The following is a 15,340-nucleotide window of genomic DNA, read 5'->3' on the forward strand; positions in this document are numbered from 1 at the left end:
TTGGCTTGTAAGCCGGGTCGGGGGGCCCCCCCCCCCCACACACACACACTCCACACACACACACACGCATACACACAGAGCTACACTCATGCTATTAGTAACACACCTCAGGTAATTAGTGCTATTTACAACAGGGCAGCTCATCTCTTCCTGAAAGCACTCTAATGCAATTCCATTTGTTTAATTCCCATTGCCCTGGGAGGAGAAATTAGCATGCGGTGACAATGACTTTCTGCCTGAATACCCAATTGTGGCATTCACATTCCTATTACCCCGTCATAATAATAAAAGCAATAATAAAAGCAGTACCGCTCACTCACCAACGATGTCATGAAATGCGCTTGCCTGTGGCTGTGAGAGTTTTCTACTACTTTACTGCAAGAAAAGATTGGCCAAAATCTCCCCGCACAACTGTGTATACGGTTGCATGAACATTAATGGGGAGGCAGAGGGCACTTACCGGTGACTCACACGCCGCTGTGGTGCATAGAGGCCCCCTGAAAACCCCCTTGACGCGCCGAAAGTGTCCGTTGCTGAGATGCGTGGAGCTGATCACCAGGTAGTAACAGGCGCCGCACGCCATCCCGGGGGACTCGCGGCAATTGGGGCCCATGCACGGCCGCCTTTGCGTCGCCTCCTTGCGGCGTCCCGGAGTGCGTCACAGTAGGCGCAGGTAAGGACCGCGGTTCGCTCCTCACGCGCCCCCCACCGCCACCACCACCACCACCACCACCTCACCTACCCCCGCACAGCCCACCGCTACTCACTCGCAAGTGTGCGCATGGAGAGTACTGATGAAAACTATATGCTCACATGTGCGAAAGAAAGAAAGAAAGAAAGAAAGAAAGAAAGAAAGAAGGAGCTTGGGGGGGTATTTGGAAGCAAGCTGAGTCGCTGGAGTGTGCCGCGCTTGGCATGCTGTCCTCGGTCAGGCTGAGATGAATGAATGCACGCCTTTTTTTGTATCTCACCCCCACCTCTGTGCCCCTCATCCCTTCTTCCTCTTGGGTTGGTGCACTTTTGCAGCTCCTACTCCGCGCTCGCAAAGATGTTGGAGGAGGAGGAGGAGGAGGTGTGACACTCTCCCTCCCCCTCCCGACCCTTCCCCTCCGCTTCTTGATGCTCTCTATTGATTGGCACCAGATTTAAGATGTCCCCGTGCCATGAATTAAATCCAGAGGTGTGCGAGGTGGCGGAGGCGTAAATCCATCCACAGGAGTTATGGTCGAGGCTCTAGCCGATCAAGACAAGCTGATGTGGATCAAATTCTTTCCCACGGAAGAAATATACACACACTCTCTCTCTTGTCCTCATCCTAGCGCTCTCTCTCCCTTTCCTCACTCTCGCTCCCCCCTGATCTATTCCGTGTCAGCACGTGCGTATGGATGAAATTCCACTCAGTGAGGATGCATTGCTTTCCACTCAAGTGTGTCACTGCGTGAGTGTGTGTGTGCGCGCGCGCGCGTGTAGAGCAGTGGGTTTGTTTAGGATTTGGTTTATTAATCTGACATGAATTCAATAACGCTGAGTTTCAAGACGAGCGTCTGAGAAGTCGCTGGAACAGCGTATTCGAGGAGCTGTTCACAAACGCAGTGCTGAAAACTAAAGCAGGCGCAGCCAAGCTATTAAAAGACACGTTTTAAGCACCCCCCCCCCACACACACACACACACAACCTGCAACAGTTCTGCCAATGTACCACAAGAATCAAGAATTTTAGTACAATTTATACAACCTGTTTCTGGTTTGCTGAAATTACACCAATTCAGAAAATAATGGCCAAAGTAGTTTTTTTTTTTTTTTTTTTTGCAGAAAACAGGAAAAGCTGAACAAAATACAGATTGTATTTTATTTCAGCAGGTAGAATCTTCTGTTGAACTAAGGATATGGCCGACTTTTGCAGAGACGGCCAGCATCATGAGGAGGCCTAAAAAAAATGTTTACTGCTAAAATATGTGTCAGGCAATTATTATAATAGATGTTCATATTTTGCTTAACCTTGATCATAAATACTAAAAAATAATGAGCGGCATATTAAATTTGGTTCAGGCTAAATGTTTCATCAAGTTATTATTGTAAATATCATTAGATTGCATTGGTGTACTGCATGTCACAATGGAGTCTGATTGCATGTATCTGAACCGGGCGACTTGTTAGCGGAAGACATCTGACACTGTTTTGCAGACATAATATTTAATGGCTTTGCAAACACAGACTCAGGAAGCCAGTCTAATAGAACTGCATGAACTGAAAATTAGATTTTTTTTTTATTGCTTATTTTTATGGACTTGATTGACAGTAGGCAACAACTTTTCGCTTAAAAAGGTTTTTTTCCCCTTATAATTGCCATTTTCTGTGAAATACGCCTCGAAATAAATGGATGAATAATGCTCCTTCCCCCACAGTGAGCGGTTATTTGTGACTGCTAATGTATCTTTTAGTGACTCGAGATGCCCACAAAGACTGTCATTTCTGGAAGCGGAGAGCCAAATTGCAAAAACAGAGCCACACTTGTCTTCTAAAGAAAGAAAACAGACACGTTACAATGTAGAAACGAATCGTCGTTTTCTGGTGGAATAGTGATTATGTCTGCCTCACGATTAGGATGTTGTAGATTTTAATCTCGCACTGAAGCTTCCTCCCGCATTCCAAAGTCATATATATGCTCGGTTCATTAAGAAACCAGGTATGGGCAATTTAAATGCTTGGGAGGGAGCGGGGCGGGGCTCCGGGGGTACAATTTATCATCAATGCAACTTCGATCGTTGTTGTGATGGTGACTTGAGTTGAAATCTTTCATAACGTCTGATGGCGTCTCAAAGCAAACTTAACAGATTGGTTTGCGTTTGAATTTGGTGAACATCGAATCTGCTTCCGATGTGACCTGAAAGAGACCATTTTCTTGACCTCTTCTTCTCCGATGCATGCAGCAGTCTTGAAGGGTTGGAGGCACTGGTCAGCAATGTCTGTCATCGAGAGGTGAAGACCGTGATGAAGACTGCTCAGCTATCGTTAACATTTTCACTTTCCAAAAATTTATCGAGGGCCACTCCAAGGGTGAGCCGCTAGCTGCCCATCGCTTCTCTCAACTATTCATACCGTGGCTGTGATACTGAGCCTGAGCGGCTGTTTGTGCCCACGTGCACTGTGATTGGCTGTCAACCAGTTCAGGGTGTGCCTTGCCTCTCCCCAAAAGTCAACTGGACAGGCTTCAGTTCAACCATGTTCCTCACAATCGTAAATGCTTTCGAAAATGGTCGGCTGGATGGACGTTTGCTCCAGGGGAACACATTCGAGAGTTCCACTTACTACACTGAGTAACCTCGTAGTCCTTGTACTTCTCTGCCAAGTCTTTCATGTGCTCAAGGTCAGGGCAAGTCAGGTCCAAGTCGCCAGCTTTCCAAAGTCTCAGCTCTTTGAAGCTGACATTACAACTTGAGCAAGCGGCCTCCCAGCTAGACGCAGTGTGATTCAAAGCAAGGCTGCAAGCCAGCGAGTGTGTGATGGCTCTCAATTTTGTCTTTCGATGCATCTGGGGATTCCTTCACCTGCTCAAGCTGCACACGAGAAAAGATGAAGAATGAATCGACAGTATACTGAACAGTCTACATTTGTGCTCTGCACAAATGTCGAGTGATGTCATGGTTATTTACGGCATGAGTTGTACTGTGTGATGTGAGACCACATGTCACACTGAGAAATGATCATCATTCGCCACAGCGGCATCTGATCTTTGCTGTCTTGATATCATTATATTCCAACGACTGAATCTTTTACTGTCCTGCAGTTGGCTGGGGACCAGTCCAAAGTGTGCCCAGCCTCTCTTCCAAGGTCAGCTGTGATCGGCTCGTGCTGTAAAAACAAAATGGATGGATGAATAATCTGCATTCCGGTGCGTTCATTTATTACCATAAAGTTTCTTTCATTCTTCTGTAAAACATTCCAACTTTTACTTTCTTAATGATTTGGCCTTTCGTAAAACCCATAACGCCAAAGCATCATGTCTATTTGAGACAAATGTTCATAAATGTTTAACGCACAAATAATCGAGGACTTCTTACCATTTTATTGAGTTATGGATTTATTTATTTTTTTCTTGGGTGAAGTAATCATTCAAGTATTGTCGATCTTCATGACTGGTTTCCAGGGCGAAAGCTGTAATCCTCTACATAATAATGGTTCATTCATACGCTGCTATTATTAAGGACGCCAAGGTCAGCGTAGGTTTGATATTCAAGGTTGAGTCATTCAAATGTTATTTTCTTTAGAATTCTTATTGAGTAAAACACACGTTCCATTTTTCTTCATAAGAAATTTGACTTTTTTAAATCGCTTTTTTGTTTTGTTGTGTTTTTAGAACTATATCGGAGTTGCTGGCTTAGTAGAAGTCTTCAGATTTTAACCATACTGTTCCATCAAGTTTCCTGAGCTGAGCTCTGCTATTTTCTCTTCCCCCAGTTGGCAGTCAGACTACACCAGGGGTGCCCAAACTTTTTGGAACGAAGATCGACTTTTCGATCAATGCGATCGACCCGTTACGACGCACGCACATACACACGCGTGCCATGATGAGCAACAGCCTGACACGGAGGCTTGCGACGCACTTTTGCAGCTTGAGCATCTCAGTTCCCCAAAATCTGATTTTTCTGGCTAGTCCTTGATGGGTCAGGCATTAAAGGGTTAATTAAAACCCCCCGAATAAGAAGCCTGGGTTACCCCTTTTCTAACCCGAATATTGAAAGGGTATTGATTGATTTGTGTTCTGTGCATCCTCTAGCCGCAAGGAATCTTGGTCTTAGGAGTACGGGAAGTAACTGTATGCCGGGCGATCCCGCTCACTCGCCATCGCAAGGCAAACTTGAACACATTGATTTCTCTGCGGTGGTATTTTTGGTCTCTATTATGAAAATGACACAGTTTGGATACAGACACACATTAATGTGGATATGAGCCTATAAGGCCTGTGCATCTGGCGCGCAGCTCTCCGGAAATACACGAGCCGAGGTACACAAACATGGCAAACCTCTCGCGTAGCCACGCGTAGCAAGGTGGCACACTTTTGGACGAAGAGAGAAATGAGGTGAGAGACGTGAATGTAATGTGTTTTGCTTGATGGCAGAAAGTAAGAAGCGGAAGTAATGTCCGTTTGCTGTCATGACAATATCTGTACGTCGTCTGTTTCGATCGGGATAATCCAACAACCTTGTATGCGGGAGTAACTGTCAGCTCACACATGCAAAGGTCATACCCCGAATGTTTCAGAAAGCGGGATTTTGACCTTAACCCAAGTATTGCGCTGCATATAAACATAGTCAAACTCAATTGTCGTTGCACACCCATCAGTCGAGGGCTAACAGGGGGAGCAGTGGTTTATTTGCAAACAAACCCAGTTTCTCTAAACTGGGCTTTGTACAGAAGATGAAATATGTTGTTTGTCTTGATTTCGACCAAAGCATTTCACAAGCATTGTACTGAGATTTAAATTAATTAGTGGAACAATGGCACAATGTTCTTCCTTTAAAGTTAGTGGAAGGACATTTTCTGTACGCAGCCAGAAAGTGTTTAGAATCAGTTTGTCATAAATATATGCTGAAAAAGACGTTCATGTTAACCATGGAATTGAAAGCAGTTTACTTTCTTCTTCTATTCTTGTAATGCCAACTTTGAGGTCATAGTTACCGTTTTTACAAAAACTGAATGAAATAGATTTTTTTGTTTTTGCATACATAGTGCTTCTGTGTCCTTTTTTTTTTTTTTTTTTTTAAATAACCCTCCCTACTCCTGGGAAAAAGAATTTCCCTTCATACTCCTTTCTGCTTTAGTTAATGTCTAATTCATGTCTCATATACTTAAGCCTTTCTCGGTGATGTATTTTCTATGGGACCGAGAGCCACTGTGAACATCCCAGTAGTAATGAATGCAACCTAAACAATGCAAATGACATTTGCAAAAAAAAAAAAAAAAACCCCTGCAGATTGATGAAAAAGAAAAGACTGCTCACTTGAATTTTTGTTCATGTTCTTTTGAAGACACAGATCAGGTGACACATACGCACTGTTTGCGTATCTTTGACGACACAAGAAAAAGAGGTGAGGCTGGTTGTGGATACTTGTACTTGTGATCCACAAGAGGAAACCTTTAGATATATTTTAAACACTCCAATTCCCTTAAGTACCGCCTCTCTTCATTGCTCTCTGGCTGCTCCTACTGCACTCATTACCGCTCGAAATGAGGCAGTACAGTCCATGCAGAAAAAGGAGAGTCAGGGTATGGGGGTCGGGCTCGGTGGGTGTAGGGGGGGGGGGTCCACGGAGAGAAAAAGAGAGAAGGCAAAAATCACGGTGGTATCTGTTTTCCCCAGTTGCTGCCTCTGGCTCTCTTCCCTTCTTGTATCTGCTTATAAGCTGCAGAAATATTGCAGCCGGGCTGCATATTGCTTTCGTAGGCACTGTGCTGAAAAGTCACATTCACCATTAGGATCCAGAAGCTGGGATGAGCGTGGGAGCGATGATACATGTGTGTCCCTGATCCCCTCCAAAGAGCCCCCGTGGGATCCCACGTTGTCGAAACTCGCCATGCATGGCTGCAGACGACCACTTGACGTCTTCTGGACTTACCTCGTGCATTCCAATACATAAATGTCAGATTCATAGGAAGAGATACTATTTTTGCACAGCGCTATGTCAGTCCATCCATTCATCTTCCAAATCGCTTGTTCTGTTTTGGGTTATGGTGATATGGAGCAGACTTTGGGCAATAGACAGACTATACCGTAGACAGGTGGCTTGTCAAATTAGAGTCAAATGGGTCATAATCATTCAAACTCACAGCATAAAACTCTTTTCACGCCGCGCTTAGCAGCGTGCCATTGATGAACCCATTCATTGCGCATGTGGTGAGGGGAAGACACTACGGAATGGAAAGTTGTTGGGTGACTGAAATATACCTCAAAGAAGAACTGTAACTCACCAGTGAGATTAGAACTCTCCATGTACCCGCCGAGCCATTAGTAAAGGATGCACTATGCCAAGCCAGGGCTTTCTTTTGCAACAAGGAAAGATACAACAATGCAAATTTATGTTCGCTCAATTTTGGCTTTTAACCTATGACATGGTTTTGTTGGAACATCTGTGTTTAAATAGACAATGATTAAATCTAATTTCGCTTTACAGTAAACTTCAACTTGAGGGACAGATTAACAGCTTGCAACAAGCACATTATGAGCAGTTGGCTCAAGTAAGACCTCTCCTTTCTCATGAGCACTTTGAACCAGTAATTCATGCCTTCGTCACATCCCGGCTGAATTACTGTAACACACTTTACTTTGGAGTCAGCCAATCCTCCATTAAGCGTCTCCAGTTGGTCCAGAATGCTGCTGCTCGCCTCTTGACTGGTACTCGTAAGCGGGAACACATCACTCCTACTCTGCCATCCCTTCACTGGCTCCCTATATATTTTAGAGTTCTTTTTAAGACCCAATTATTTGTTTCCAAATCTTTAAATGGCCTTGCTCCACCTTACCTCTCTGAGCTCCTCCGCCCCTACACATCTGCCCGGGTGCCTCAGGTTTGCGGACCAGACATTATTAGACATACCAAGAACTAAGCGGAGGCTCGGAGGGGATTGATCCTTTTCCGTTGTTGGTCCCTCTCTTTGAATGACCTCACACTGAACTTTCGCTGTCCATCTTTAAAACTCCTCTCAAAGCTCATTTGTATTCTTTGGCTTTTGACTCTGCGTGACTCAGACTTGATCTTATCTTGACTGTTTTTGTGCTTTCTACGGTCTTCTTTTTATTTGTGTATTGTTGTATATATGATATTTGCTCCATGTACAGCATTTTGTATACAGCGGTGGTTGTTTTAAAGTGCTCTATAAATACAGTTGAGTTGAGTTGAGGATCTTATTTGGGGAATTGTTTGGCAAATTGACTTTTTTTGTTTGAGCAAGAGGTTCCAACTGGCTTCTGGAGTTACATAACACTTACCCAGGCAGATCATCACCTGCTCTTTTACTCCCACCGCCTACTAGAACCCAAGCTAAGCGTTTGGACACCCCTGGTCAACATGGTATATGCCTTACAATTGGCTGCACTGTAAAAAAAAAAAAAGATGTTGGGTGAATTCAAAATTTCAAGGCAACAAACTTTGATAACATTTGAAGTTGTGAAATTCAACAGTTTTACGTTTTGTTGTTGTGAAAATTGGCCTTCCTGCATTTCACCACAAAGAAATAAAAGTTTCCAAAATGATTGCCTCTTTTATGGAACCCCAACTTCAATATTTAAGTAAAAACAACTTGCTTGTTTGTTGCCATAAGTGTCAGTAATTTATATTTTAACATTTTGCCATCTTAAATGACTGTTTAGGCCCAAAATATACAAGTTGTATCTATTTTTTTTACAGGGTGGCATCTGTGCCCTGAATGGATGACAGTAAAGAATATTCAAATGTTCGTGAGATTATCGCGTACGCAAAAAGGCTGAATGAGGGTGATGGTTTGAACTTGAAATGGATCGATTCCATTTGCACATTGCAATGATGAGCGCAACATTTTGTATACAGCGGTGGTTGTTTTAAAGTGCTCTATAAATACAGTTGAGTTGAGTTGAGGATCTTATTTGGGGAATTGTTTGGCAAATTGACTTTTTTTGTTTGAGCAAGAGGTTCCAACTGGCTTCTGGAGTTACATAACACTTACCCAGGCAGATCATCACCTGCTCTTTTACTCCCACCGCCTACTAGAACCCAAGCTAAGCGTTTGGACACCCCTGGTCAACATGGTATATGCCTTACAATTGGCTGCACTGTAAAAAAAAAAAAAGATGTTGGGTGAATTCAAAATTTCAAGGCAACAAACTTTGATAACATTTGAAGTTGTGAAATTCAACAGTTTTACGTTTTGTTGTTGTGAAAATTGGCCTTCCTGCATTTCACCACAAAGAAATAAAAGTTTCCAAAATGATTGCCTCTTTTATGGAACCCCAACTTCAATATTTAAGTAAAAACAACTTGCTTGTTTGTTGCCATAAGTGTCAGTAATTTATATTTTAACATTTTGCCATCTTAAATGACTGTTTAGGCCCAAAATATACAAGTTGTATCTATTTTTTTTTTACAGGGTGGCATCTGTACCCTGAATGGATGACAGTAAAGAATATTCAAATGTTTACTGTTTAGTCCCAAAATATACAAGTTGTATCTATTTTTTTTACAGGGTGGCATCTGTGCCCTGAATGGATGACAGTAAAGAATATTCAAATGTTCGTGAGATTATCGCGTACGCAAAAAGGCTGAATGAGGGTGATGGTTTGAACTTGAAATGGATCGATTCCATTTGCACATTTCCTATGGGTATAATTTCAATGATGAGCACAACATATCGAATCGGAGATATTACAGATGCTAAGATAACATCAGCTGGGTATTGAGCCACTTGTGTGCGCGCATAACAGAATGTGGGAAGTGGTATTAGGATTTACCACTCTCATCTGTGCTTTCGTCCATGGGTGAACATTGAGATTTATTGCTGAGTGTATGTGTGGGTGTGCGCGTGTTTCAGAGGGAACACGTTGTATGTCTCTGTGCGCACACACACGCACATTGGAGCCAATACAAAAACGTCACAAAGCAGCTGCGTATGTCCACATGCTGTGCGGCCACAGCCGCGTGCATATTAGTTTTTACTCGCTGGATTGAAAGAAATGAAATATTCCGTCATCTAAATGTAAATGGAAGTTAAATTTACCAGTGGGGTTCTTTGTAATTCCCGGTGCCATAATTTCTCGGAGGTGTGTTTGTGTAAGGGAAGAAAGAATTTTAGGAGAGAAATACGGAGAACATATGAGTATCCAATAGAAGGGAAGAAGATTGATGTTCCTTTTTGGTTGTGCGTGCTGGTGGCGTAGGTACAGACTGAGTGTGGAAAAAGAATATAGTGTTCGCTACTATATGAAATGTCATCTTGTGAAAAAGACCAAAAGATAAAAAGGAGTATCATGTCGGTCTACGGACCACATGGTGTTCCAGTGTGCGCTCAAACCTTTTGATGCCGAGGCAGCGTCGGCATCATGGGGTCGTATGCGCCAGCCATCCCTGCCAATGTCCCCCTGTAGTGTTGCCTTTTCATGTCAAATTGTATGTTGAGGCGATGATGAGTCGCAAGAACTGTAGAGAGGTGGCCCTGAAGTGGTGCGAAACGCAACAGCAAATAACGAAACAAAACAGCATATTAGTCATATAGAACAACAATTAAGCAAAACACGACGACATTTTCCGACCGGACGGACGCATCGTTTTGTCGCAGAGGCCCATCTCTGATTTTTTCAATAAATTGCTCTGTGAGTTGATATCCGATATCAAATGCTCATGCTAAACAAAATAAGTGGTAATTAAAATGACATCTTTCCACTATTATTATTATTATCATTATTATTATTATTGCACTATTATATATTCCAATTATGTATGTCGAATAAAATAGAACAGAATAGAACTTTAGTGTCACTGTCATCACCGAAACAATGCAAATTAGTATTGTTGGTTTTTTTTTTTTTACATTTCACACTTTCTTATCAGGTTGCACAGAAGCCGGTCTAATTTAAACAGTATTTAACAGACACGTTTCGAATTGCACGCCCTTTGGCTATGCAGCTTACTGTACGTACGTTTTCTTTTTGCGTGTGTACCGCGTGGGTGCGTCGGTGTGTGCGTACACATGCATGTGTTCCACTCACGTGATTATTTGCCTTTGTAAAGGCATCATTAAAAATGTGATGCCTGAGATCAAAAGGCACCGGCGTGACGAGGTGGTAGAAATCACATGACAATTTTTTTTTTCTTGTTTGTGACTACACAGACAGGTGGTTTGATATGGCGACTTTGACTATTTAGTGAAATAGCAGCGGAGCTGAGTAAATAATAGATGAACCCTGCTTTGGTCCGTCCCACTGGACACGAGACAATGCACTTTGTTCAGTTAATTCGAGTCAAACAAGCGAGAACACCCCAGAGTACGCCCAACTTTAGCTGTACTTCAAAGCAGCGATGCCTGAGATTAAATGTGGTATTAGGGAGAGCAGAGGGTATCCCCCACCCACCCTCATGCCCAACAAGCATGCAGCAGCGGGTGGGCAGATGAAAGTATGGGGAGCTATCAGTGCGCTCATAGCTCATTTTGGGGAAGCCCTTATCCGGCCTGGCTGCGGGCCCCTCAGCGCTCAGCAAAGATTCACGCTGATGCCTGGCAGGCTCATGGACGCAGTTGAAGTTGCGCTTAGCAATCCAAACATGTCTGAAGGTCACAAATGTCACATAAGAGGGAAAAAAATTGCCTTGGAGTGGAGTACACGGTCCAAAGTGTGATGAGCAAAGAGACTCGAAGGAAACATGGAAGGCAAACAAGACTTTTGGATTTGCTCTCCGCAAAAAAAAAAAAAAAAAAAAAAAACCAACCTTGGTGATCCCTTGCAATTAAATGATCGTCGCCCTGACAGGCTACTTTATGGATCATGTTGAATAATGGAAGTTGATGGGAGGATCGCATGTTTGATTCTGGGCCAATAGGAATGATTCCATTGTGTGTTCCATTGAAACTTCAGAAATTGGAATAACAGTAACACAAGTAAAAAAAAAAAAAAAAAAAATTGTATTGTGACATTTTTCCGGAAAGTCAGGAAACATGTCTTGGACACCTTTGGAATAAGGTGGGTGTGGCTGACTGGCAGAGTTCAGCGGTGGAGCCCAACAACTCGATTCGATTCTTGCAACTTCTTTCCTAATAGTTTGCCCAAGAAAGTTGGTGAAAAGACTCTCCAGTTGGTGCAAAATGACTGCTGAATCTTCTTCTATTTAAGAGTGAACTTACACCTTTCCCCTTCGTTTATGATGAAGCTTCTAGCGAGGGATTACAGGATTGTCCTGGCTCATCTCTTAGTTCGCCTGCCAGAGGCCAGGGATCTCCATTGATGCACCCTGCTTGCCTTCCTCTCCTCTCTGTCCTTCTCACCTTATCCTCATCTTTACAAACTGTTACTAACCTGATTCTCTTTGTCTTTCTATCGCTCCCCTATTCCTGGTATTCTGTGTGACTTCACATTTCTGTTTGTTATCGTCTGGAAACGGTGGTGGATATTCTTCACCTCGTGAGGTGCAAAATTTCGGTTCCCGCTTGGAAGAAGTACAGAGAACATCCGCTCTGCATCATCCCCATCATCATCACCTTGAGACTGGAAGTCTTGTTCTCTGTATGGCGTGCGGATAAGCAGCAGCTGCTCTGTCCTTTCCGTGCTTGCTTCCATTTTGCTACACACACACAAACATGTTTTCATGTCAACAAAGAGTCACATTGGCTGTTAATTAGGCACAGGCCAGACTCCAATAGTGCCCGTCTTCTGAGTGGCAGCAGACTTTGGAGCCAGAAGACCAGCGCAATGACCAGTTCCAGCCTCCACTTTAATTGCATCAGTCTCAACTGCATCCTCACAGCTGCTTTCTGGTCAGCCTGCTCTTCTCTTGCTTTCATTCAACGTTTACTTCGGCTCTTTCTGTTTGGACAAGCAATCTGCTTTAATACACATTACGTCTTCTGTCTCTTTTGATTAATGTGCCGGGCGTTTGCTGGGGTGTGCTTTTAATGTGGATGGCTAGGGCTATCAAACAGGCCTTTAATTTAATCTGGTCGCCATGGTGACCTCAAATGATGTAGGGCTGACCTCAGCTCTCAAGTTCAATGTGCTATATACTACCCAGATGCAGCATCTGGGAGTGCAGTGTGTGTGTGTGTGTGTGTGTGTGTGTGTGTGTGTGTGTGTGTGTGTGTGTGTGTGTGTGTAAATAAATGCATTTCAAGGAGCAAGCGTGCTCATGCGCCACTACACTCCTGTTATGCATAGATATAGACGATAAGTGTGATCGTGCGACATGAAGCCACCTTGACTTTGCCTTTCACAGATGCGCACAGACGCACATGCATGCATACACACACACGCGCGCACGCGCACACACACCACACTTGTTCCCACCTTTCTGTGTCCCTTTCCGTTTAACCTTCAGTTTGAATTTATTCAAGTAAGCTTCACTCCCATAAACAGCCCACCGAACTCCTTCTCTCTTTCTCATCCGCACGCGCACGTACACACATAGGCACACACATACGACACTAGTTATTGGATTCATAACTAGGAAACTCCTATCCGGCTTCTCCGCGTGTAGGATGAGAGGTGATGAAATGAAATTCTCCCATAGAAAAGCTTTGCACTTACCTGGGATTAAGGAAAGCTCTTGTAGGTCTCTCTTCTCTCTCTCTCTCTCTCTCTCTCTCTCTCTCTCTCTCTCTCTCTCTCTCTCTCTCTCTCTCTCTGCGCTCATGCACAGACACACTCACACACTCACACGCGCACACAGACCCTGCAGCCAGAAGCCGCTGTACGCTAACAGACAGAGAGAGGAGAATTCAGAAGAAGTGAAGTGAGCGCAAGGGAATTGGCGAGGGATTAGAAAGGGCTCCGTTAGGAATGGTGTCACAGGGCCAGGAAGAGGAAGGCGAGACGTGGGCGGGGGAATTTGAGAAGAATTTGATCCATCTGTCGCTCAGAAGGAGTACTTTCCTTGATAAAGTTGATGTAACTGCTCTCGCACCTCAACAAATATACTGGAAGCAGAGAAATTTGTGCAAAAAGAAATAGCAAGTGACTGTTACATAAACGCTTGACAAAATAACATCAGCAGCCTTCGGTCATGAACCTTCAGTGGCTGCGTTTCTTACAAGATTTTGGTTAAATTGACCACAGAACCATGTCAGTTGGGAGAGGTTGCAGTTCACCTGCGATCCGAATGAGAAGAAGGCCAACAGCAAATGGATAGATGGAAAATTAATTCCATTCCAAAACATTTCTTTTTTTAAATTTATTTCTTGGTGTATTTGAATGTACCCTTCGGGTCATTGCTATGCTGAACGGTGAAACAAAAAGAAAAACAAAACATTCAGAGATACAGTGCATACAGAAGAGATGCAGTGGTCTGCTTATGAATAATCAGCTTCCAATGAATCTCAAATGAATATTCATTGCAAATATGATGGTACAGATACTTTGACTCCTTGTTGCTGCAAAACAACAACAAAAAAAAAACCCTGCAACTTTTATTTGAATGAGAGAACTTAAGCGATTACTTTTCATGGAAACATTTTGTTCTGGTCAGGTGAGCCGCAAGGTCAATTTCAAGGTTAAATTCTAGGTCAAAAGGTCAAGTTACTAAAATCTGCACCAATCTTGTTCGTGATTTGGATTCTTTGTTGAATTACCATTCCAACAATACCTTTTTTTGTTAAAACTGACCCTGTAGTTCCTGAGATATACGGCTTCAAAGAAAGAAAATCAAGTACCGTAATTTCTGGACTATAGACCTCACCTGATTATAAGCCGCACCACTACATTTTTAAATGAAAAAAATATTTTGTACACACATAAGCCGCACCTGTGTATAAGCCGCAGGTGCCCATATTGTAACATTAGATATTTACAAAGAACGACGGTACACAGGCGGCTGTTAGAAAAGTCTTTATATAAGCCGCTTCATGTAATAAGCTGCAGAGTTGAAAGCGTGTGACAAAAGTTGCGGTTTATAGTCCGGAAATTATGGTAATTTACAGGGATGTGTCCAAGGACCGGCAACCCGAGGCCAAGGCCAAGGCCAAGGACTTGCCTCCGAGGCCAAGGCCAAGGCCAAGGACTTGGAAAATTTTCCGAGGCAAGGCCAAGGCCAAGGACTTGAAAAATTTTCCGAGGCCAAGGCCAAGGACCAAGGACTGATTTTGAAATTGAGGCCTAGCCGAGGACATGTATAAAACAATGCTATCATACCACTTGGCAGGTGTTCATGATTTGCAACACCCCTCCATCATAACCCTTTGCACTCCCTAACGCTTGAATGAAGTGATTTTATTCAAAGAGTAGAACAGTCAGGGTACGTGTTCTTTATACTGAGAAAAAGAAATAAAATCATATGATATACATTTATGAATAAATGTTTTAGTGCAGTAGTTTCTTAATATGAAGTAAATCAACACTCAACAGGCATGACATGGCACGGAACACAAGTTGAGAAATGACTTTGCATAGAAGTCAATCACTGACTGCAGAAAAAGCGGTAATCTCTCAGTGATCATTTTACAGTTTACCTGCAGCGAGTCCAAGGGACTCACTGATCAGAAAAGTATGAGTCCCATTATGCATTGAGAGAGTCCCAAATTTCGAATTCCGAAATGGTCTACTTATTCAATTGCATATGATAATAACACAAACAACATATACATACAATTAGAAACAAATGCTGCAAAAATTT

General features: G+C 43.1%; 1 protein-coding gene and 1 long non-coding RNA gene across 3 annotated transcripts in view; one reads left to right on the top strand and one right to left on the bottom strand.

Annotated features, from left to right (window-relative positions):
* Positions 1–1,276, bottom strand: part of znf804b (zinc finger protein 804B) — a 45,654-nt gene extending 44,378 nt beyond the window's left edge. Inside the window, exon 1 of the mRNA XM_019873620.1 lies at positions 452–1,276. Coding sequence (XP_019729179.1) covers positions 452–613 — 162 coding nt within the window. The 5' untranslated portion in view covers positions 614–1,276. The remainder of the gene's footprint in view (positions 1–451) is intronic.
* The window catches only part of LOC109518023 (uncharacterized), a 51,904-nt gene that overhangs the window by 23,995 nt on the left and 12,569 nt on the right, over positions 1–15,340 (top strand). Inside the window, exon 1 of one of the 2 annotated variants that reach the window (XR_002168645.1) lies at positions 4,923–5,079. The exons of the other annotated variant lie outside the window; for it this stretch is intronic. This is a non-coding gene — a long non-coding RNA (uncharacterized LOC109518023). Of the gene's footprint in view, positions 1–4,922; positions 5,080–15,340 lie in introns of those variants that run through there. 2 annotated transcript variants of the gene reach the window in all.

The sequence above is a fragment of the Hippocampus comes genome, unplaced genomic scaffold (assembly GCF_001891065.2).
Source record: "Hippocampus comes isolate QL1 unplaced genomic scaffold, H_comes_QL1_v1.1 scaffold383, whole genome shotgun sequence".
Lineage (NCBI taxonomy): Eukaryota > Metazoa > Chordata > Actinopteri > Syngnathiformes > Syngnathidae > Hippocampus > Hippocampus comes.